Source organism: Engraulis encrasicolus, chromosome 1 (assembly GCF_034702125.1).
Source record: "Engraulis encrasicolus isolate BLACKSEA-1 chromosome 1, IST_EnEncr_1.0, whole genome shotgun sequence".
Classification (NCBI taxonomy): Eukaryota; Metazoa; Chordata; class Actinopteri; order Clupeiformes; family Engraulidae; genus Engraulis; species Engraulis encrasicolus.
Genome location: NC_085857.1, coordinates 54,266,018 through 54,292,432, shown reverse-complemented (window position 1 = coordinate 54,292,432; position 26,415 = coordinate 54,266,018). Strand labels below are relative to the sequence as shown.

General features: G+C 44.3%; 1 protein-coding gene across 1 annotated transcript in view; it reads left to right on the top strand.

The window, feature by feature from the left end:
• Nucleotides 1-12,254: 12,254 nt before the first annotated feature.
• Nucleotides 12,255-26,415, top strand: part of capn8 (calpain 8) — a 31,159-nt gene continuing 16,998 nt past the window's right edge. The window contains exons 1-3 of the mRNA XM_063206104.1: nucleotides 12,255-12,759; nucleotides 14,615-14,684; nucleotides 24,053-24,171. Coding sequence (XP_063062174.1) covers nucleotides 12,520-12,759; nucleotides 14,615-14,684; nucleotides 24,053-24,171 — 429 coding nt within the window. The 5' untranslated portion in view covers nucleotides 12,255-12,519. The remainder of the gene's footprint in view (nucleotides 12,760-14,614; nucleotides 14,685-24,052; nucleotides 24,172-26,415) is intronic.

Below are 26,415 nucleotides of genomic sequence, written 5' to 3'. Positions count from 1 at the left end.
AAACTGCTCAATATGCTAATATGATATTCTTTTCAAATGTAGAAACAGGAGGAAAAGTTATTTTAGGATATTATATGTATACTAATGTGCATATAATGCATATAACTACATACTTTTTCGATATAAAAAAGTTAAAACTAAACAAATAAACTTTTAAAAAAGAGAATCCTAAGAATATAACAAAACTACAAAATAAACTGTGAAAAAACATTTTGCTCTAAATAGGCTCCAAAAATCAGACCAGTATGCCCACTCATTTTGGGGGAAAAGCTAATTCTTTAATCATTTTTTTTTTGTTTAGGCAATATAGGGTCATTAGATCTATACCACCATGTATTTTAACCACTTTAGGTGTTTTCCTCATGGTTGCAAAATAAAAGATTAAGTCTGAAAATGCCAATTTTTCGAACTCTCTGTGTTAATAACATTAAAATTTAACATTAAAATTTAAATATATACATTACACATTATTGTACATCAAGGTAACTAAGTATCATTACAATTCAAATCAGAGTTAAAGATTCTTGTTGGACTATTATAATAATTTAATTATGCACTTTTCTTGTGTCTGACGGAGTTGATGAAAATCTAGGTGTGAAGGTAAACATGTTAATTTGTTAAAAATGCCTTTTTACCTGGAGCCTGTATTTTTACATGCCTGAAAACTACACATCTTTATCTACATGAATATATAACCATCAACAACATATTCTGCATTTTCAAAATCAGGTTTTCAAAACTTGTTTTGTCCCATCTCCCAAGAATCCCTGGTTCTGATATTCACATGTAGGCCTACATCATTTCAACAAAGGTTGGGATACTGTAAGTTATTGATTACTAATAATACAAAAATTACAATAAACTAATGATTCCTCCATTTATTCCTCAATTTCCTTTACTACAGTATATGTGCTGCAAAGCATCTCAAAGCCACCAACATCTCACACACTCTCTTCCATGAACTATTCTCCCTCTCTCTCTCTCTCTTTCTTTCTCTCTCTCTCTCTCTCTCTCTCTCTCTCTCTCTCTCTCTCTCTCTCTCTCTCTCTCTCTCTCTCTCTCGTCTTAAGACACACTCTCACACCTGTATCTCTTTCTCTCTCGTCTTAAGACACACTCTCACACCTGTATCTCTTTCTCTGACACACACACGTAGTCTCTTTCAGTCAGTCTTACTTGGGGAATTTACCGGCTGGAGGAGCAGCAGTGCAAACATTTGCTTGCATAGACAGCAGGCTTCTCACAATTTGATAGCATCTGTCTCCCCCTAGTGACCGACATTCGGAACTTCATACATCGCAAGCACGCAGGCATCCCCAACTCAACTTATCCCTTTGTCATCCCCTGCCACAATTTTGTTGACTTCATTGACAATGACTATAAACTCCTTGAATCTCTTGAATCTCATATCCATATTTACATGACATATGCGACTCCTGAAGCAGGTTCATTAGTCAACAATAGTCCCAGTGACAATCTTAATTTGGCATAGGCCAATCCATTTAACCCTTCTGTTGTGTTCGGGTCATTTTTGACCCGTTTTCAAGTTTAAGTGTAAAAAAAACACACTTTCCTTTATTGTCCCGGAATGAGGCTTCATCTAATCCTCAGTCACAATCATTTCAACAGTTTTTTATCATTTTATCATTTTATTAAATTTTAAAGGTCTAAAAAAAAAAAAGTTACATCTGTGGTGTTCGGGTCAAAATTGACCCGGCATAGATTTTTGGTTGTTGCATGGCATTTCTGAAAAGCTGTTGGTTGGCCTTTGTCCTCAGTTTGGTGATTCATGGTGAGGAAAATATATTTCTTGCCTTAATTTTTTCCCACAGCTTTTTCATATAACAAATCCAAGATGGCCGCCGGACAGTCCCATACCCTACAATGTGTCATATCTCCTGTTGTGAAAGGAGTACAGATGTATTTTTGGTGTCTCCTCATATGTTTTCATAGTCAGGGAATCCATTTCTGCATTATTTTATGAGAATTTTGGCACATATTTTTGCAAAATGAGTTTTTGCACATTATTTTGTCCAAAAAACGTATCAAAAATCCATAATAGCACCCAAACATGTAGAGATGGTCTTACACTTTTCATAGAGTTGATTTGGCAATAAGATAATGGTCCAGGTTCTTAGCATAGTGGATTCAGATGAATAGTGTGACTTTCTTCATGTTCATTGAGGTGTTAATTTCCTATATCTTTGCATTAGGTTGGCGGAATAGCTGTGAATCTGACAGAATTGTTATTTTGTATATTTTCCACACTAGAATCATATAACTATTGAAAAATGCCATTCAACATTCATTTTATGCACTGAAAAACTAATTTAGTTGACATTTGGTCTTTATCCTGCTATAAATCTCTTTGGGTTGGTTTGGACCCGAACACCACAAATGTCACTATTGATGATATTTTCTAATATTAGAGAAAAACTAATAAAAGAAATTTGGGGGTTGTTGTACTCTCATATCAGCTGTAATACATGGACAACATAATCACTAATTGTATCACTTTAGGAAGTATTAATAGTGAATTAGTACAGGTTTTGATAGTATTTGTCATCAAAAATGATTTTGCATAATGTAAGATAAAAGACCTGTAAAGTCAAAAAGATGAATAAATAAATTAGTTTTTCCATGGATATGAATACATACCAAGTTAGCTATGAGATGAAAAACAATATTTGATGAGAACTAGTGTTTTTAGGTATTTTATGGCTGAGTTTTGCTATCACGGGTCAAAAATGACCCGAACACCACAGGTGTATGCAGCTTTTGAACACAACACAAGGGTTAAAACATTTACAATGTGCCATTCAGCAGTGCATGCATGTTACAAGAATACACTGAGGTCCTGTAATTCATTATAACCATAGGGTTCTACTGTGTTCAGTTCGTGTATCCAGTAGGCCAGTAGGACATGCGTGGGTGTGTGTGCGTGGGTGTGTGTGCGTGCGTGTGTGTGTGTGTGTGTGTGTGTGTGTGTGTGTGTGTCGTGGGTGTGTGTGCGTGGGTCTGTGTGTGTGTGTGTGTAGTATCACTCAGAGTATCAGTATGTGATGAATATATTATGGGCTGACACAGAATAGCCAAAGTTTCAATCCAAACACACCTACTGTACATTCAGGGAAGCATGACAGGGGGGGACAAAGGGCAGAACAACTGTCCCCTTTGTCTCCCACTGCCGGCTGTAGAATGTATATGATTGTTGTCCTGGCAACATGACGTATTCCTGCAGGGAACCGCTGGGTAATTTGTCAGTTATTATAGAGTTCACAACTCACTAAGTCAGTTGTACGTACAAGTTCGTGTGAATAAACCTCATTCTGTGTACTTTACTACGTGGATTCCTCGTCACTTCTACATGGTGTCAGAAGTCAGCCTCTGCTCAGTATGTCCAAACTTCGACGGATTGATCCGCTCGTCTTTGATGAGAACATCGCAGACAACTGGGAAAAGTTCAAGCGGGAATGGCGAGTCTACAGCATCGCAGGGCTAACGCTAGCTAGCAAAAAAGTGAAAGCGTACACACTTCTCAACCTTGCAGGTCCAGATGCGCTGAATAAGTATGACACATGGATATTGCCATCGAAATGTGTGTGCTACACGAGCAGTCTGAAAGGGGCAACAAGGAGTTGAAGAGGGAAACTGGCATGAAAGAAATAAAAAAGGAAGAAGACGTGTGTGCAGTGCAACTAAATTCATGCTCAAACTGTGGTGGACAGCACCCACCCAATCGCAATAGCTGCCCAGCCTTCAATAAACGCTGCAACTCGTGTGGGAAATGGAACCACTTCTCCAAATGCTGCAGATCGGGCGGAGAGCGCAAACCAGGCGCACAGCATGGACAGCAGCCGAGCAGACCACCCCATACCCCACACAGAGGATACACACACAGAATAAGTGAAATGGGCACAGAGAGCACGCAGGACTCAACTCAATCCTTCTACTGTGAAAGTGTGGAAACGGCTACAGAAAAGGGCGAGATATTCACCATGCTGTCATCCTCCATCCCTGGGAAACAGCTAAAGGTAAAGATTGACACGGGAGCTCGGTGCAGTTTGGTTTCCAGGGCCACTCTTGACCACACTGACCCCAGTGCACACATCCACCACAGTCAAGTAGTCAACCTTGTAGCCCATGGAGGGCAGGTAATAAGTACAATGGGCATAGCGACTGTGCATCTTACATGCGGGACATTAGACTTTCATGTCGTTGACAGTGATGTGAAACCCCTGCTTGGTCTCACTGATAGTGTGAAACTAGGCTTTGTGAAACTGGGACCGAACATGCATGCACTACAACAGGGGGCACCGGAACTCACAGAATACAGAGACCGGTTCGACAACAGCGCTGTAGGCAAGCTGCCAGACGTGTACAACATGCGTCTGGGCGACACGGTGCACCTCACGATATGTGCCCCTAGGCGGGTACCACTGGCCATGAGAGACAAGATCATCCAGGAGCTCGACAGAATGACCAAGCTGGGAATCATCAAACCAGTCCACGAACCCACGGAATGGGTATCTGCGATGATGGCTGCCCGCAAGAAGGATGGCAGTATTCGGCATTGATCCGGTTCATCTCAACAAAGCACTCCTCAGACCCCACCATCCAATGAAAACCGTTGAACAAGTGATAGCCGACATGCCAGGTGCCAAAGTGTTCAGCATCCTAGACGCAAAATGCGGATTCTGGCAGGTGCCACTCAGCAGCGACTCATCCAAACTGACCACATTCATGACACCAGTGGGCCGGTATGCCTTCCTCCGAATGCCCTACGGCATATCGACGGGGAGTGAGGTGTTCCAGAGGTGCATGGAACAACTTTTTGAAGGACAGCCATGTGCAATCGTCGTTGACGACATCCTCGTCTGGGGCCGGACGGCAGAGGAGCATGACGCGCGTCTACGCCAGGTCATGGACAGGGTGCGTGCCGTCAATCTCAAGCTGAATCCGGAAAAATGCCGCTTCAGGGTGTCTGCAGTCTCATATGTGGGGCACTTACTCACCGACCAGGGGATCAAGCCAGATCCTGCCAAAACTGCTGCGGTTCGCCTGATGCCCCCTCCGGAGGACAAGCATGGGGTACAGAGGTTCCTCGGCATGACCAACTACCTGTCAAAGTTCATCCCAGGTTACAGCGAAGTCACAGCACCCCTGCGTCAGCTCCTCCTGCAGGACGTGGACTGGGTCTGGCAGGAGCATCACACAGCAGCATTCAACAAGCTCAAGGGCCTCCTCACCAGCCCCCCGGTCCTTCAGTACTTCGATGTACATCAGCCAGTGGTGCTGTCTGCTGATGCCTCTCAGCATGGGCTGGGCGCTGTCTGCCTACAAAACAGCAAGCCCGTAGCATTTGCCTCCAGAGCCCTCACAGAGACGGAGAGCCGCTACGCACAGATAGAGAAGGAGCTCCTGGCTGTCGTCTACGCCTGTCAAAAATTCCATGACTACATCTATGGCCGCCCTGTGACATTGGAAACCGATCATCAGCCACTCATCACCATACTGCGGAAACCCCTCCACTCTGCATCTGCCCGCCTCCAGAGAGTGATGCTGAAGCTGCAGCGCTACAACCTCCATGTCACGTACAAAAAGGGCAAAGAACTGTATGTTGCGGACACTCTCTCACGTGCACATCTGCCTACTGTTGACCACACCAACAGCACTGAGGATTATGACGTCATGACGGTGGAGGTCCTCTCATCGAGAAGACTGGAAGAGCTGCGGCACGAAACACTGGCAGACCCCACATGCCGCCGGCTAGCCAAGATCGTCAATGCAGGCTGGCCTGACTCGTCAAGAAAACTGCCCCACGATATCAGACCATTCTACAGCATGAGAGACGAGCTCACGACGGACAACGGCCTGTTGCTTCGTGGCCAGCGATTCATCATTCCTCACTCACTGCAACACTACTACCTCAAGCAGCTGCACCCTGGCCTCGAAGCAACAAAACTCAGGGCCAGAGAGACCATGTTTTGGCCCACAATCAACCAGGATATCGATCGTGAGCTCTCCAAATGCACTCCATGCATCGCACTGCGACCTCACCAGAAAAGAAAGCCTCTGAAGCTACACGGCCCTCACAGCAGCTGACGTCTTCGAGTGGGAGGGGAAATAACATCTGGTACAGTACTTGTCGGCTCGTACTCTGGCTGGTATGAAATAGATCATCTCCCCAACACCAACCATCATCGCCAGGCTGAAACGGCACTTTGCCACACACGGTGCACCTCAGGAACTGATGACTGACAATGCTGCGTACTTTACAAGCAGGGAATTCCGGGAATTTGCACATACATGGGACTTTGCTCACGTCACCAGCAGTCCCCTAGCCTAGAAATCTAGACGCCCCTAGCGACCGCAAATTGAATTTGCTCCCGGGGGCAGTCTAGCGGACCCCAGTCGTTTAGCGAGGCTGAAAGTTATCCGATGACAGGGCCAATCAAATCGCGAGGGGGGCCGGGCTACCTAGTAAACAGGAAACTTTCTAAGAAGAAACATGGTGGCCTCCGTGCTACGTACAGCACGAAAGTGTTTAATTAATTTAAAAAGCCTGGATGATAATACATTTCGTGGCTGACATGGATTGATGTAATAATACACCATGAACTTATCGGACACAAATAGATCACAACACATTACCATTTGACCATTTAATGTTTTAAGCTAGCTCGGTTAGCTATTTTGAGTATTTTACAGAACCAGATTATCAGACCACTATCGTAGGTGTAGAATGAAATTGCTGCCCCAATTCTAATAAGACACATGCCATTAAAAACGAGACATTTGGGAGCTTTGAAAGTCTTTGAGTAGCTTACTAAATAGATGGGAATGACACCTAGTCTACCAAGCTAGTGGCTAGCTAACCTGTCGTCAATAACACAGAGCTAGGTATCCAGCCTTGTATTATATGCCTGCCCCAAATTCTAATAAGATCCATGTCATTAAAAACGAGACATTTGGGAGCTTTGAAAGTCTTTGAGTAGCTTACTAAATAGATGGGAATGACACCTAGTCTACCGAGCTAGCGGCTAGCCAACCTGTCGTCAATTACACAGAGCTAGGTATCCAGCCGTGTATTAGTTATGGGTATACAGCTAGCTAGCTAACACTGAACATGCCATGTTGACAACAATCATAAATATAACCATTTAACAAGCCCCAAATTGCTCAACATTTCGCTGGTTGATCAAGGAGGGCCGTGTGGTTGAAAACGAGGCATTTTTGAACTGTGTAAGTGAAAACACGATTTATTAGGAAACTTGTTTGTGGCTGTGGTGATCACACGCATTCACTGCTACGACGGCTCGGAGTTGCCGCTTCACCTACAAAGGGGCGTGTCGCGTGTACGTTCTGAAAGACAGCTGTGACGTTACACAGAAGTGTGTGGGGATTGGTTGTTCCACCATCCTATTGCGTGACGTTGAGTGCCAAGACAACCGTTTATCCCGCCCACACTCTCTCCCAGCTCACCTAGACCCCTGTACAGCTTTTTGCTCTACGGGTCTGGCTCGCTAGGCTAGCAGTCCCCACTACCCCCAGTCAAATGGATTAGCCGAAAGGGCCGTTCGTTCAGCCAAACACCTGCTTGAGAAATGCACACGAGACAAGACGGACATCTATGCGGCTCTGCTCAACATTCGAAACACACAAAGAGATGGACTGTCCTCACCAGTGCAGCGCTTGCTGTCTTGGCGCACAAAAACTCTCATTCCCATGACCAAAGCAATGTACGTACCCAGCGTGCAGACACAGGTGCAGGCCGCTCTCACACATGCAAGGCAGCGATGCAAGGCACATTACGACAAGTCAGCAAAACGCCTGCCACCACTGCAAACAGGAAACACGGTGAGGATGCATATTACGTCACGTTTATATTTCCTATAAGGTTATCCCTTCTTCATGTATTACTTATACATTCCGATATGTTGGTGTTATTTAAAATATTTCAAATGTTCACAATGATTAATGCAGTATGTTGTTATTCTGACATTCCAATCATCTACTATGCCTTATGCCCTATGGACCTTATGCCTTACCCTGGAGCAACTATGCCCTATGGACCTTATGCCTTACCCTGGATCACTTAAAGGATTTATCCGGAGTTGGAACAAGTTTGCCTGATTTTTGCATGTTTGGGATGAAATACAGTCACTCTAGAGCAAAATCAAGGCAAAAGGATGCGTTTTGAGAAAGTTTGATAATATCACGTTAGCCTCGTTAGCCATATCAGCTATGCAATATGAAAGATGCGGGCATCGTTTTTCGGCGGTTACACACATTTCAAAAACACAACATTTTAAAGTCTTGCACAGCTCAAAACAACGTCACACTTACCTCCTAATATGTTGAGGGTATCCACACATAAACCAAAGTGTCCAAAGTCCTTCATGTATTCTTGAAAGGTCTGCAGAATGTGTTTTGTGAAGCTACTACCTTGAGAATATCTAAATTACGGTCAAGACAACTATTTGACACTAAAGCCCACCAAGTAGATTGCCGAGTGCGTCGCACCATCAGCTATGATTATTTCTTCCATAGCGAGTAACCACAGCTGATGGTGCGACGCACTCGGCAATCAACTTGGTGGACTTTAGTGTCAAATAGTTGTCTTAACCGTAATTTAGATATTCTCAAGGTAGTAGCTTCACAAAACACATTCTGCAGACCTTTCAAGAATACATGAAGGACTTTGGACACTTTGGTTTATGTGTGGATACCCTCAACATATTACGAGGTAAGTGTGACCAGGTGGAGCGCCTGTTGTTTTATTTGTTTTTATGCACAGAAATACATGCGTTGATGCACACACATGCACGCACTAACGCACACACATACACTCCCTCCCAGCGGAGGGAGCACTGACAAAGTGATTTCCAGGCTCCTGAAACCGGAACCTGTAGTCGCAGGAGAAATAACCAGAGGAAGATAAAATGATGCTGGAAATAGTTTCTCAGTCCTTTTGGCACGGAGCAGAGAGATGGTGCTTCTGATGTAGCTTGAGGCTGCAAAGCCTTCTTGCACGGAGCCGGGTGGGCTCTGTTGGTGGCTTAGAGCCACACAGTTATTGTACGTTGCTTGGGGTGTAGCTTAAGGCTACCCCCGACAGAAGCTAAGTCTTCTGGCAACTGTAGGCTACCTTCTGAATCAGTTGGTTGCATGACGAGCCTCGACAACGAGGTGAACGCTCAGCAAAAGAGTACACATTCACAACACTTAACTAGTGTTCAGCCCTGCCGTGTTTGAACTGCACGCCACTATCGGCAAGCGAGTCACCATCAGGTATTAACTGTCTCCTATCCCCTGTGATGTATTGCAATACTCCTTACGCTTTGTGAATAAGTGTGATTTGTGTATGATACTCATGTTGTGCTCATATGCCCGAACGCTGTATGTGAAAACAGGACAAGGGTTTTCCTGGTTGGACTATCTGATGTGCCTTACACCTCCAGAGCGCTGCGCAACTAGCATCCCCGCGCAGGTATCATGTTTAACCATTTCCATCCTCTTGTCTCACCTAAATGTCTCCTGCTAAATTGTTATGGTGACACACTGACACTTTAATGTTAGTCTTTTATAAGTGCACATGGTATTAAGAAGCTGTGCATTAGCCATGGAATATTAAGAGTGAAAATGTTTTAGTGACCATGCGTAAAAAGAGTAATTTGACTGACATTTGTCTTTTGTGTGTTACAGCGGCATGCATGAGTGGTTGTGCCGCTTTCTCCTCTCTCTCTCTCTGTGTACACCTCCAAGCCATGTGCCTTTTAGATTTTGTTTGTGTATTCATGGCCAAGTGTATTGTCCCTTTACTTTTCCGATTTTTGTTTTCTGTTAAACCGAGGCTCTGGGCTGGCATACCTAACTCATACGCACCCGTAGTAGGGGGTCCTGTGTGTCAGCACAAAGTAGTAATGCGTGTACAACGTAGTTTGCTGTGGATTACTGAGTGGTGTGGTTTTCATACGAGTGCAGTGTCTTCACTATATACCAGACTGGGTTTGGGGGGTCACCTAGGGTAGTGTAGTAGTGGTACCCACTGTACGTAAAGAGTCATTAGCCACCCATAGCCTCGGACGTTTTGTCTTGTCTGTCTTTTCTTTTCTTTTTTTATATTTATTGTAGTAAATAAACAAACATTATTTTTCTAGTGGTACCTCAATCACTTGTCTGTTGGATTATTTCTTGGTTAACCCTGCACGGGAACTCTATGGTGAAGCAGACCACCTTCACCATATTACATAAGTGTGACGTTGTTTTGAGCTGTGCAAGACTTTAAAATGTTGTGTTTTTGAAATGTGTGTAACCGCCGAAAAACGATGCCCGCATCTTTCATATTGCATAGCTGATATGGATAACGAGGCTAACGTGATATTATCAAACTTTCTCAAAACGCATCCTTTTGCCTTGATTTTGCTCTAGAGTGACTGTATTTCATCCCAAACATGCAAAAATCAGGCAAACTTGTTCCAACTCCGGATAAATCCTTTAAGGACATGTCCCTATTATCCAAAAGAAAAAACAACACTGATTTGCTGTGCTTTGTTAAGAGGGGGGATGTAGAATGTGTATGATTGTTGCCCTGGCAACATGACGTACAAGATGCCGCAGGGGTCTGTTGGGTATTTTGTCAGTTATTATAGAGTTCACTACAAGTCAGTTGTACGTACAAGTTCGTGTGAATAAACCTCAGTCTGTGTACTTTACTACGTGGATTCCTCGTCACTTCTACAACCGTCTTGCCCTGTATGTGTGCACACTAGCCTGGTTCTTTCCAGACCTCTGTATGTGTGTGTAGCCTAACTCTCGAGCCCCCTGTTGGTTGTTGATGTCTGTCTTATATTTTTGGCAAACCTGTATCCCTATGACTTGTAACATGGGAATTTTATTTATCAAAATGCTTATCCACCACATACAACTTGATGTCACCCACTTGCGAGCTCTATTGGATTATTCTGTCATTTAGGACCAGACTTAACATTATGCAAATAAGCAATTGCCTAGGGGCCCCGCCCCCCGACCGAAGTAGTGGAGCTCACAAAGCTGCGCGGAACTACAGGTTTTTAACCTTTATTTAACCAGGAAAATAAATATTTGCGCAATTGTTACTGAAAATTGTTTTGTTTTTCTCTTCATCTCTTTGTTTATTATTTTGGTTTATTTTCTTTAATCTAGGCTACTTTTGCACATTTTAAGTGTGTAATATGATCTGATTGTACACATCATGTACAAATTGTTTTAATAAAGTATTCTTAAAATGCATCTCTCTCTCTCTCTCTCTCTCTCTCTCTCTCTCTCTCTCTCTCTCTCTCTCTCTCTCTCTCTCTCTCTCACCACCAGCATGGAGTGCAGCTCCCCTGGCTGTGTTTACTGTAACAATAACGGGCCAGTACTGTAAACAAGACATCACATGACCACATACTCGACTTCTAATGCAGGGCTGTGTCAGTTGGATTAGACAATACCTGAACACTGTTAATACATTACACAGTACCATTGTAAGCAGTTCTCTTTTGTATGTGGTCCTTCTCTTTAGTGTTGAATTAACACTGAAAAAAGGACTACTGAACAGTCATGTACTGCCATAGTAGCCCCCCCCCCCTCTCACTCTACCCCCCTACCTAGTCATGTGTACCACCCCCTCTTAACCTCACACACACACATAGACATGCGCTCAGACACACGCACACACACACACACACACACACACACACACACACACACACACACACACACACACACACACACACACACACACACGCACACACACACACACACACCTGAACACTGTTAATATTACAATGAACCTTTATAAACACCTCTGTAGTGTTGATTTAACATTGCAAAAACGGATTGCTGCACTGCCATAGGGGCGGTATTATAGCAGGCCTATGTACGCAGGTACATGTATATTTGTTCCTCTCTCCTTGTCTTTCTCTTTCTTTCCTGCTGTATTTCTTTCTTGCTTGATTTGTTTCTTGCTTGATTTTTTTCTTGCTTGATTTCTTTCTTTCTTTCTTTCTTTCTTTCTTTCTTTCTTTCTTTCTTTCTTTCTTTCTTTCTTTCTTTCTTACCTCCGCCTCTCACCATCACAGTTAGTACTGCACACTCACGTGATGCAGAGTGTACCTGTGCGGCAGGTAATCTATAGCCCCGCCCATGCTGACCACGAGCCAATCATCAGCCACCTGCTGACAACAAAAGCCATCAACACCTCAGTCAGCACACACACACTCCTCCAGCACTTCACCTAGTCTCTTACTCCCTTTCTCTCATACACACACCTGTGTCCTCTTTCTCTGCCTCTCTCTCCCTCTCTCTCTTTCTTTCTCCCTCTCTCACAAAACACACACCCACACTTTCTTACTCACTCACTCTTCATCTCTTTCGGTCACACACACACCTCACTTCGCACACACACCCTCACATACACACACACTTAACACACTTGCAAAACCGCACACCTCACACACTTAACACACAGACTTGACACTTCACGGTGTAAGGATGTCAAACGTGGCCCACCACCTGGCGCGCAGGAGGGATCGCGAGGAGGACGGGGTGGGCTCTAACGCCCGGGCGGTGCCCTTTAACGGGCAGGACTTTAGGAGCCTGAAGCAGGAGAGTCTGGGGGTCGGGAGACTCTTCTGCGACCCAAGTTTCCCAGCCGAGCCCAAGTCTCTGGGATGGGACCAGCTGGGACGGTACTCGTCCAAAACCAGAAGCGTGGAGTGGAAACGACCCACGGTGAGTGAGTGTGATGTGTGTGTGTGTGTGTGTGTGGCTGGTTTTTGGGGGGCTGTGAGGTGAGAGTGTGCATGTGCGTGTGTCCAAGATCGTCTCTAGGATGGGACCAGTTGGGATGGTACTCGTCCAAGACCAGGAGTGAATTTCTCGAAGCCAAAGTTGCTCACTACATCAGCTACTTTGTTGTTTTCAATGCATTTTCCCATTGGCAACTACCGAAGTTGCTAACAGGCTAACAACTTCTCTTTTGAGAAACTCACCCCAGGAGTGTGGAACGGAAACAGTAGGGGTGCATAGGCTGTGTGTGTGTGCAGGATGTGAGAGGTTTTGGGGGCGGGTGGTGAGGTGAGAGTATGTGTGTGTGTGTGTCTGTGCGTCCAAGTCCAAGTATCTAAGATGTGACCAGTTGGGGAGATACTTGTCCAAGACCAGGAGTGCACTGCAACGACCCACAGAGAGGCAGGTGTGTGAGGTGTGTGTGTGTGTGGTTTTTGGGGGACGTTGAGTGAGTGAGTGAGTGTGTGTGTGTGTGTGTGTGTGTGTGTGTGTGTGTGTGTGTGTGTGTGTGTGTGTGTGTGTGTGTGTTTTCATGTCTCTGGGATAGGATCCGCTAGGACAGTACTCATCCAAGACCAGGAGCGAGGAGGAGAGGAAAAGGCTCGCGGTGAGTGAGGAGTGTGTGTGGGGTTACCAACCGTCCCTTGAAATACGAAATAGTCCTATAATTATAGATAAAAGTAGGCCTACGCGTTCTGTATTGCGCTGGAACGGGACATGGGACGTTCAAATGAGAGTATGAGTGTGCGAGTAGGATACGTTTGTGTGTGTGTGGAGGTTTTGTGAGTGAGGTTTTGTTGGAGCGTGGTGAGTGTGTATGTGTGTGTCCCAAGTCACTGGGATGGGACCAGCTCGTTCGGTGAGTGTGTGTGTGCGTGTGTGTGTTGGTCCTGGGCCCGTGGAGAGGAGGGGCCCAGAATTGAGAATGGTGTGTCCTTTAAATTGTATGTACTGTATTGAGGTGGGCAAGTAAGCTGTACGCCCTGGGTTGAGAATGTGAGAGCTGTGTTAAAATGTGTATGTAATTATGTTAAACATTCAACAAATGTAATTAAAATGATGAAGTATAATTTCTTTGTTCACACCACACAATCCCCACCCCCCCCCCCACCCCCCCCCCACACACACACACACACACAGCTCCACACAAGTTAATGATAAAACAGTATGGTTTGGCTGCTTGTTTGTGTAATGTAAACCAGACAGAGAGAGAGAGAGAGAGAGAGAGAGAGAGAGAGAGAGAGAGAGAGAGAGAGAGGTGTCTGGGGTAAATACTATATAACAACAACATTATGTCACTATGGAAACCTCTTGTCTCTGCCAGATCAGGTTTTCTCAGAGGAGACAAACGCCCTCACGGGACAAGTGTGTGTGTGTGTGTGTGTGTGTGTGTGTGTGTGTGTGTTTTCCCACCTTCAGTATCCCGAATAAGCCCATATTCGGGATACTGAGAAATCGGGATATGCTAGGTCGAGTATTCCGACAGAAGTCGGGATACTGACACATGTTAACAACTTATTCCATAGAACACTGTTGCTGGTATCCAGGCTACACGCATTTGAAGAGAATTCAATAACGGCCAAGAATATAGACTGGGATATAACGCTCTGTGCTCATATAAGCACCTTATCCCGAATATGATCATAACCGGGATATGCCTCATATTTGGGATGCTGAATTGCATACGCATTCTGTAAGTTGTTTTGGATCACAGTTAGAAAACTGCAGTAATTCAAATCATCAACTCAGTGTAATGTAATGCAATGTGCATGTGCATGTTTGTTGTTCTCTTCAACAGGAGATCTGTTCGAACCCCCAGTTCATAGTGGAAGGGGCCACGAGGACCGACATCTGCCAAGGAGCCCTGGGTGAGCCGGCTGTGTGTGTGTTTCTGTGTGTGTGTCTGTTTGTGTGTGTGTGTGTGTGTGTGCGCGCGCACGTGTATGTGTGAGCGCGCGTGTATGTGTGTGCGCGCGTGTATGTGTGTGCGTGTGTGTGATAGCATGATGTTGCAAAGTGTGTGTGTGTGTATTGGCCGGGGTGTGTGTGCGGCCGTTCTAGGTGTTGGTTTCAGCTGTTTTGAAGTAGACTGCCAGCTGAAATTGTATCCTTGTAAAAGGGTGTCAACAATCTGCTCCATCACACACACACACACACACACACACACACACACACACACACACACACACACACACACACACACACACACACACACACACACACACACACACACACACACACACACACACCTAATCCTCTCATATACATTATAGATGACTTCAGAGCAGGACAGTTATGCTCAAAGAGCCATAGCAATAAACAGACCATAATAGTCAACCCTGAACTTACTGTGTTCGCAAATGTTTATTCCAAAGGCCAAACATTTTTTGTGCCTTAATATTAATTAGCAATATTAGGGGAATACATGCATTTCATTTTCGTGAGAATTTCAAATTAGGTGGTTATTGCTTACCGTGAAATTCACAGGTTACAGTAAGTTACACAATCATTAACCATATAAGTGATTATTGCTGCTATTAGCCAATGTATGCAGGGGCGGATTAAGAAATTATGCCCCCCTGGGCCAGACACTATCTTAGCCCCCGATACCCCCCCAAAAACTGCACCCTTGACCCTGCTAATCAGACATGCTAAGAAAACTACACACAGTGCTCACAGCTAGCAGGTAATTGGACACTATGATACACACCAGCTCACCCCATGCTATAGAGTTGGGATGTTATAGAACTATATACGTACATAGTGTGTGTGCAGAGGCACAGCAACATATTTTTGGCAGGGGGTGCTGTTGGTCGGTACACAATTTGTGTAGTAGAGTAGAGTAGAGTAGAGAAACTTTATTGATCCCCAGGGGGAAATTCAGGTGTCAAGTAGCTAAACACACACACACACACACACACACACACACACACACACACACACACACACACACACACACACAGACACACACACACACACACACACACACACACACACACACACACACACACACACACACACACACACACCAAGAGGTTTCCCGATCTGGGTCAGCTCTGGCATCTCAGCCAGTCCAATCCCCAATAATGATGTCCTTCTTAGTGTCCTTCTGTATACTGTTAAACAGTTGAATGGCCCATGGGACAAAGGACCTCCTTAGCCTGTCTGTCCTGCAGGTGAGAGCACAGAGTGGCTGAACAGACTCAGCTGGTTACTGAAGGTGGTGTGAAGGGGGTGTAGCTGATTATCCATAATACAGTCCAGTCTGTTCAGGGCTCTGCTCTCAGCTGTTGAGGTGAGAGTCTCCAGCTCCATGCCCACCACTGACCCCGCCTTCCTCACCAGTCTGTCAAGGCGTTCCGCATCTCTCTTCCTATTGCTTCCACCCCACCAAGTCACAGCATAGAAGAGCACGATGGCTATGACAGACTGGTAGAACATATAAGCAGAAGTTGGCTGCAGACATTGAAGGACCTCAGCCTTCTGAGGAAATAGAGCCTGCTTTGGCCTTTCCTGTATAAAGTGCATCTGAATTTGTGGACCAGTCCAGTTTATTGTCAAGGTGCACTCCTAAGTACTTGTAAGAAGACAGTCTCCACATTCTCTCCTCCAATAGAAACAAGCACCAAGGGCCGGGTGGAGCGCCTGTGTAGGGGGGTGTGGTGGCCCTCCCCCTAGAAAATGTTGTATATTTTAGATGCAATTTCCTGCATTCTAATCAATTTTAGGGCAAGGAATGGCAAATCCCATCTGACTCACTCCCTCAGATTTGAGATGTTGAAATGACAAAATTAATGTCACATGGCCATGCATGTGATGCTATGCTGAGATTACTATCCATCAGTTATGACTGAAAGCCCAAAAGCGCAATTTCAAATGCCGAATCCACCAAACAGTAGGTATACAATAGTAGCCTACACACAAGTAATTGTTGTAGCAACCACAATCAATGGTAGCAACTCATGAACTCAAATAATTGGAAAGATAATTATTGCAAAGGTGGTTTTGAAGGCCGGTTTGGGTCGTGGCCACGGGGCCAAGTTGGCCTGGCCCCTTGGGGACTCTGGCCCCCTGGGCCCGGGCCCGGTAGGCCCGTGCATTAATCCACCCCTGAATGTATGGTATGGTTTTGGTGTATAAAAGCAGCACATATTCAAGGTTTTAAGCAAAAACTTTGCTTTTCCCACCCAAATCTGACGCCCCAAACCGCTTACGCATGTCCTCCCTAATGGATTGATAGGCCCAATTCCTTTGCATGTCCAGTATATGTCCAGATATTGTTAATAAAACATATCTTAAATGTGATTCTGATTGAGTGAAGCATTTTACCTTATTGATCATAAGATCAAAAGCCACAGTGTAATGGGTTTGTAGATGGTCTTTTCAGGTCAGAGGGTTGTATAGGTTCAAATCCCGCCCTTACCTCTCCTCCTGAGGTGCCCTTAAGCAAGGCACCTATCCCAACATTACATTACATTACATTACATTGCATTTGGCAGACGCTTTATAACCAAAGCGACTTTCAAAAGAGGACATAATCAAGCCAACATCACAAGCAAATACAAAGTGCACAGGAACAGAAAAAGTGCAGTTGCAAAGAGGGTTTTTTTTAATAATTATAAAGAGTACACACACAGCACACACACAAACACATACACACACGCACACACATACACTCAAACTAAACTAAACATCATGTCAAGAGTCTGCCCTGGGGCTAGGCCAGCTCAAGCATTAGTTTAGTAGCTCCTCTCGAAAGAGGAAGGTCTTTACTTGTTTCTTGAAGGCAGCAAGAGATGTGCTTAGTCTTGTCTTTACTGTGACAATGCTGAAACTTTGTGAAATTAAAAATAAATAGGCCTACATGCACCCATGTGTTTGCACACACACACACACACACAGACTTCAGGGTATGTGACTGACCAAGGGCGTGTGAACCACTTATGGTCAAACACCACACCAAACTGGGTCAATACCTTTGGTGTGTCCAATGTTTGCACGTACGCGCACACACACACACACACGCATGCAACATTACTTAGGCCTATTTGTTTTACTGTAGGTGTTTGCATGTGTATTGTGCTCCCTATTAGCAAATACAGAGCAATGGTGAGTAATGAGAGTGAGTGTTATGCCCCACCCATACAGTCACTCAGTCACTCAGCTGTGTGTGTGTGTGTGTGTGTGTGTGTGTGTGTGTGTGTGTGTGTGTGTGTGTGTGTGTGTGTGTGTGTGTGTGTGTGTGTGTGTGTGTGTGTGTGTGTGTGTGTGTGACACAGTAGCCGTGACCAGTGCCACATAACTAAAGAAATGAGCAACGGAAAAGGGTGACACTGCATTCCTTGGTGCTTGGTGTTCTTGTGTTTTTCCCTATTATGATAAAGTATTGTATACAGCAGTGGTTCCCAAAACTGGGGACCGGAACCCCTAGATGGGTGGCAGAGGGAATGCTGGGGGGCTCGCAGAAAGAAGTAACTTTGCTTAATAAAAGGGAAATCCACAGGTTGACATCTAGACTAACTTTTTTTAAAGAGTAGAGTAGGGTATCTACTATCTACATAATTCCATACATTGGTTAGTAACAAATATTTAAACGTTTCATGTGAATTAAAATTAGAATTTAGAAGCAACACAAAACTGGTGTTTGGAATATGGAGGGTGGGGGTCATGAAAATATTCTTAGGTCCAAAAGTTTTGCACACACACACATTTGCAACTTATTTGCCAAGAGACTTTCGTGACTGGCACACATGGAAAGCTGGTTTGCTTTGAAGGTGGTGAAAGTGTGTGTGTGTGTGTGTGTGTGTGTGTGTGTGTGTGTGTGTGTGTGTGTGTTGATTTTAAGGTGGTAACACTTGAAGCATTTGGAGGATGAGAACCTCAGCTCTGTATGGACAGTTAGGCCTATTCAATATTTACTCTTTCCTTTAAAGCAAGCCTATTTCATATTTACTGTAGGATTTAAACAGACTTTTAAGGCTCTTTTCCACATATAATCTGGCTGTGCCGTGCTGTGCCCGTGCTTGAAAACCAACCTGATCTGTGTTTCCATTACAAACCATGCTACCCGGAGTGTGGTTGGAGTTACATTTTTGGCGTTGTCATGTAGCATTACTTTACCTAGGCTAGTTGACTAACGTAAGGCCAACAGATATAATCTATCGGTTGCAGGCTATATATAGTTTGAAAGACATTTGGATACTCTAATGTGGACTTCTGCCTTCGATTTTTACAGTATATCAAAGTAATGAAGTGTTAAACTAAAGAGAACTCTCTTAAGTTAATTGATCGGGTGCCGGCATGATTGTTTTTTTGATTCCGTAGTAGGCAGCGACAGCACCTGCTCAGCTCGGTTCATCTGGCCGGAAAATCGATGGGTGGTTTCCAAGCTGTGTTGTGCCGTGGAAAACAAGCAGTGGAAAAGGGCCTATAGGCATGCACCGGCCAGGCTGTATTTTGTACTTCGCCATGATGGTCTTTTTGCTCATTGAGTAGAATTGAGCAGAAACGCACACTTTAATAGACACTACAGGTTATTATTTAAAACCCTGTAACAGGGAAAGGAAATACAGTGATCTGCAGCCTCAAGAGTCCACACAAATGCCCACATTTGCTCAGTTGCTAGGTGAAAGGTAAACACTGGTTGCTGGGCAGCAGGTACAGTCAACACTGCTCTGCAAAATACCTAAAACAAACAAATCAGATTCCCATCATTAGGTCCGGATTACACATTAGGATGAATCAGACATTGAGCGGTCAAAAACCCCCACAATTTTATATGTCATATGTAACTGTCATATGCATTGCATTCTTCAAAATACGGGTAAAGCATCCGTAAAATGATATTACGGAAAAGTTCTTCATTGGACTACGGTAGTTTGTACCGTTTAATTACGGACATTTTTTTACTGTGTATTGTATAGCGAAGGGAAGGAGACTTATGCCCTGTTACATTACTACCGCTTCCTTTTGCAGGTGCTCATGAAAGTGTATTGTGTCCAGGTGAGGCTTGAACTCACAATCTCAGCATTGCTCAGCCTGTACTGCTTAAAAATATAAATATATGGACTAACCACATGCACCACTAGAGCCCTGGAGATGTGGTGTCCTCAAAGGAGGAACTTTTTAATTTGTAATTTAGTTCCACGGCACATGAGTTCTAAGAATTCTGTACCATCTAAATGTGCCCTCCCCCGAATGAGGTTCAAACTCACAACCTCGGCGTCGCTCAGCCTGTACTGCCTAATAAGTATCATTCACTAACCGATTGCACCACTGGAACCAATCACTGCAGAATGCACCAGGAGATATCACCAAGTGAGGAACTGAGTTATAAATTATTTAAGTGTCTATTTCCACACCATATGAGTTCTATAACATCTAAAGGTGACCTGCTCCAGGTGAGGCTTGAACTCACAACCTCGGCATTGCTCAGCCTCTACTGCCTTATAAGTGCCGCGTGCTAACCGATTGGGCCATTGGAGCTTGCCTTAAAGGATTTATCCGGAGTTGGAACAAATTTGCCTGTTTTTTGCATGTTTGGGATGAAATACAGTCACTCTAGAGCAAAATCAAGGCAAAAGGATGCGTTTTGAGAAAGTTTGATAATATCACGTTAGCCTCGTTAGCCATATCAGCTATGCAATATGAAAGGTGTGGGCATCGTTTTTCGGCGGTTACACACATTTCAAAAACACAACATTTTAAAGTCTTGCACAGCTCAAAACAACGTCACACTTACCTCGTAATATGTTGAGGGTATCCACACATAAACCGAAGTTTCCAAAGTCCTTCATGTATTCTTGAAAGGTCTGCAGAATGTGTTTTGTGAAGCTACTACCTTGAGAATATCTAAATTACGCTCAAGACAACTATTTGACACTAAAGCCCACCAAGTAGATTGCCGAGTGCGTCGCACCATCAGCTATGATTATTTCCATAGCGAGTAACCACAGCTGATGGTGCGACGCACTCGGCAATCTACTTGGTGGGCTTTAGTGTCAAATAGTTGTCTTGAGCGTAATTTAGATATTCTCAAGGTAGTAGCTTCACAAAACACATTCTGCAGACCTTTCAAGAATACATGAAGGACTTTGGAAACTTCGGTTTATGTGTGGATACCCTCAACATATTACGAGGTAAGTGTGACGTTGTTTTGAGCTGTGCAAGACTTTAAAATGTTGTGTTTTTGAAATGTGTGTAACCGCCGAAAAACGATGCCCACACCTTTCATATTGCATAGCTGATATGGCTAACGAGGCTAACGTGATATTATCAAACTTTCTCAAAACGCATCCTTTTGCCTTGATTTTGCTCTAGAGTGACTGTATTTCATCCCAAACATGCAAAAAACAGGCAAATTTGTTCCAACTCCGGATAAATCCTTTAAGCTTTTAAAGCATGAGCTATCATCACTGTGTAGCCATCAGCTTACAGATGTCACACAGAGGGTGCATTCCAATATGCGGACTCCCGTCCTCCACTTGTGCTTGTGGCCTTGCGTTTTGCTGATGGCCCGTCTCCGTGGAGAAAAGAATGAAGTTTCCCCGCTGTTGGGGACATTTTTTCATTCATCGTGCCGTTTGCAAATGAGAAAAAAATGACATTAGAATTGAGCAAGATACTACATTGAAATACAGTTCTGTTGTCTGTGACGTATTACTTCCTGGTACAAGGCCACACGCTCAAGTGGAGGACAGGAGTCGGCATATTGGAATGCACAAAGAAACGCCAAGGGAACTACCCTGGACATATCAGCTGAATCAGCTCATAAATTAACACCATCATAGTTGTTATTACCAGCTGTATAAAACTCCAAAGCATATACCTACAAGCCCACACACATGCACATTTAACATTTAGAAGGCACACATTCTATTCAGAGTGTTTTTTGTGTGCAACATCAGCCTCTCCCAATGACACATGGTGGAATTGTATCTAAATGTGACCTGCTCCGGGTGAGACTTGAAATCACAACCGCGGCATTGCTTGTAGAGGTGTGTCGTTCACGAATGCGCCGGTTCTTTTGAACAGCTCCCTGAAGTGAACGATGGGAACCGGATCACAGCTGGGGGAGCCACTCGACTGTTATTTCGTTCATTTTTCATTAATTTTAAGCACGTGACCTCGACCAGAGTAATTCAATTTGGGAAAAAACACAATTGTTTGCCTTAAAGAGTGGCAAAAACGGTCTTTAGAAGCAGGAGAATAATCAGTTGTTGTTTGGACAAAATTACTTGAGGTGGAGTCAAAATAATTACATTCTAAAAACTAAATAAATAATTTTAAAAAGAGACAAAAGAGCCAGTTTTTTGAACGGCTCTTTGAAAGGAACGAGCCACTAAGATCCAGATCCCACTAAAGAGCCATAAATCCCATCTCTAATTGCTTGACTGTTAGGGGTCTTAGGGGTCTTACACACCAAGGCGGTAAAGCGTCGCGGAACAGCCGCGTTTTTTACCGGCGTCGGTGAAAATACATTGAAACCTATCTGTCCTTACACACCAACCGGCGGTAGTCGGGCGTCAGCGGCGCGGGAGCCGGCTCCGCGCCGCGCTGCATTTGGAAAATAGAACTCGGGCGTATTTTTCACGCCGGCAACCGGCGGTGTCTCATTCAAATGAATGGCAAAGTAGCACGCTAGCTTTAGCTGTGGTGAGGGTTTTGAACAGGACTGGTCGCGCACGCCGACGCTGTCAGTGTGCAAGGCAGAGAAAAACAAAACAAAACTAAGCAGAAAGACGGCGTCCGTCCTGCGACCGTTCCGTTCCGCCTTGGTATGTTTTGGCCCTTACACACCAGGGCGGTAAAGCGTCGCGGAACGGCCACGTTTTTTACCGGCGTCTGTGAAAATACATTGAAACCTATCTGTCTTTACACACCAACCGGCGGTAGTCGGGCGTCAGCGACGCGGTGCATTTGGAAAATAGAACTCGAGCGTATTTTTCACGCCGGCGACCGGCGGTGTCTCATTCAAATGCATGGCAAAGTAGCACGCTAGCTTTAGCTGTGGGGTTTTTTTAAACAGGACTGGCCACGCACGCCGACGCTGTCAGTGTGCCGGCCGAAACTAAGGAGAAAGACTGCGACCGTTTGGTTCCGCCTTGATATGTTTTGCCCCTTAGGGGTCTTACACACTAGCGTGTGTAAAGCGTCGCGAAATGGCCGCAATTTTTACCGACGTCAGTGAAAATACTTTGAAACATATCTGTTATTATACACCAACCGGCGATAGTCGGGCGTCAGCAGTGCGGTAGTCGGGCGTCAGTGGCTCCGCGCCGCGCTGCATTTGGAAAATAGAACTCAAGCGTATTTTTCACGCCGGCGACCGGCGGTGTCTCATTCAAATGAATGGCAAAGTAGCACGCTGGGGGGGGGGTTGAACAGGACTGGCCGCGCACGCAGACGCTGTCAGTGTGAAAGGCAGAGTAGAACACACCGGAAGAAACTAAGCAGAAAGACTGTGTTCGTCTCGCATCCGTTCCGTTCGGCTTTGGTATGTCTGACCCCTTACTGACCTACAAGTACTGTGCGCTCACCTATTGCCCCATGGGGGCCTGCTATATTTGCTTGCATTATCACCAATGATATAAACAACTAGTGTCAATATTTGTATGTATCTTCAGTAACATCTAAAGTTGACCTACTCCAGGTGAGGCTCGAACTCATAACCTCGGCGTCGCTCAGCCTGTATGTTATTATAAGTACTATGCATTAACCGACTGTGCCACTGGGGCCCATAGATCATAGTTTGCTGGAAGTCTTCAAATCTTAACCATTTCTATTAGAGATGTCCGATATTAGCTTTTTTGCCGATATTCGATATGCCGATATTGTCCCACTCTCAATTTTTGATTCCGATATTGGCCGATACCGATGCTGATATATGTGGGTTATTTTTCCTCATAACAAATTTTAGGTAACAGTACAAATCTGCTGTTGTGGAACAAAATATGCTTAATTTGTAATGCCCCACTAGATGCATTCTCGCATGCAACAAAGCTTTCCAAATATTAACATCGTCTGTGCAAAATAGAAAAATAATTAAGGAGAAAAGTTTACAGTAATTCAAGCATTACTATATCGGTTTTGATAGGTCAAAAATCTGATACCAATATTGACCGATATTACATTGTATGCTATTATCGGGCCGATAATATCTGTGGGACGATGTTAGCAGACATCTCTAATTTCTATACTTAATCATAACCAAATTCTTTTTTTTAACTGTTGCTAGGTGACTGCTGGTTGCTTGCGGCGATAGCCTCGCTAACACTACACAAGGAGATCTTGGCCCGTGTGGTTCCCCTCGGCCAGAGTTTCCAGGACGACTACGCTGGCATCTTTCACTTCCAGGTCAGTCTGTTACATTAGCCTCCCACATATTTACACTAGTGCCACGTTCAAAATGGGTAAAGTCGCTGTCCTTCAAGATGGCAAACTGGACATGGAGTCATCAAGTGTTACTCCAAATGAAAAATTGGTTTATTTGTGGGCGTAACAGGATAATTGAGGGTAACATCAGATGCTGACTTACAGCTGCCTCCTACACAAAATGCTGTGCGCCACCTCCATCTCATCGGGGAACCTGAAAACAAACTTGGTTGCCAGCAGATCTACAACCTTAAAATGGACTTTATACTGACAATTAATTACTTAGCTATTAAAAACTGAAGCGACAACACCAACATTGTAGTATGATGACGCTAGATCTATTTATTGCCTATTTTACGATTCTGTCATCTGCCGGGCTTACACTGCTGAACTATCCTCTGTAAGCCAAGCGCTAACATGAAAATCATAACTCCAGCCATAGAATCGCTGTAACATCAAATACCCGATGTCGCAGGGCAGCTCTCTCGTTAGTGCCATTCATAACGACTGGCTTGGCTTCCTGCCGAAAGTCATATCTGATCAGACAGCTGTTTATGTAGGAAGGAAGTCATTGAGCCACTGCATTTCATTTCGAATGCAGCCTGGATGTCACATTCAACCTTTAGGCATAGCCCAACCTTGGGCACCTTCATCTTCACCTTCGTCCAGAATTCTATATTTTGGGTGCCAAATTTGTCAACTGTCCCAGGCCCAGCCAGGTCATATATGTTTTTTGGTGGGGGCCTGGGGGAGACATCTACGTAAATGTGACCTGCTCCAGGTGAGGCTCGAACTCACAACCTCGGCATACTCATGAACGGCCATCCGGGTACTTTGCTCTTAAATTTGCGTTACGCCCCTTTATGGGTGAAAACAAACCGAATGTCTCATTGACTTACATGCTACATCGGCTAGCCCAAATGAACACATTCCATGCTTCAGCCACGGCTGTTTGGCTATATTATTTGAACAGCCGGCAACACAACACGTTTTCGGCATGTTGCGCGTGAACAACGCTAGTCTACAGGTCCGTATCTTTCGTTTATTAAACCCCAACATAGTCAAGTTCATTATGTATTTTTGCTGGATTTTTATGGGGATTTGGAAAACTATACATTTTTGAAAAGTAGATAGTATAAGCAATCAGAAAAACAATGTTTCCATTTGCACAGGTGGCGGCCATCTTGGATTTTTCAAAATGGCGTCCGAAAAACCTATATTTTGTCATTTCTTAGCTTCTGAATAAGTTAGAACATTGATTTTAACTGCTTAACCAACATTTTCAGGGTCACTGAATGTATTGGTGGTAGTTGTATTGTTGTCAGACATTTTGTTACCACACCAATTTATTTGAACTATTGATTTATAGTATTTATGAGTAGATGGCCCACCATATAAAACATCCCAGCTGGAATGTGCAAAACTGGTACAGTTTACATGTCCACCATTTTGCTGTACATTTACAGGGTTGCCTGTGCAAAGTTCACAGCTACATTGTATCCAGCATACAGGAACAGCGCCACATAGTGAATGTTTTGAGTGTCAAAAGTTAATTTTTTAATTACAATTAAGACACAAAAAGCTGTCTGTGGTGTTGTTTGAAAGCTACAAATTACACAATCAGCTTGGAATGCAACAGCCCTCAGAATATGAATTATGATAAATAAAAAATGTAATATCTAAAAACCTCAAATTTGAAAATGGCCAGTTCCTTGTCTTAACGTAGCCTGCAATGCAAAAACACCTGAAATTGTGGTGTTTGGTTCTTTATTCATTTCAGAGATAATGGGACATAAAGGTTGAAATGAGTTGTAATGAAGTAGTAATAGAGTAGTGTCAGGGACAAGACTGGACTGGCCATCTCGCATAACGGGCATTTTCCCGGTGGGCCCTGCACCCTCGTCGGTCCCTATTCCAGGTACTCAAAAACTACACAGCTTCTGCCCATTGTCAATGGACACAGTGGAAGCTAGACCATTTTCAGCATTCAGAGAAGGCAGGGTTGAAAGAATAAGCTCAGTAAAGGAATTTTCTAAATGTTCAAGCATCAAAGGGTATGTTGTAGCTATATATGATGGCAACTAGTGGCTAGCATGTGTTGAGGAATGTATGCCGAGCACTGGAGAGGTGAAACTGAAATTTCTGCATCCTCATGGACCATCTCCATCCTTTACATATTCCGATAGACATGCTGTCATGTGATATTACTATGATATTACCATATTA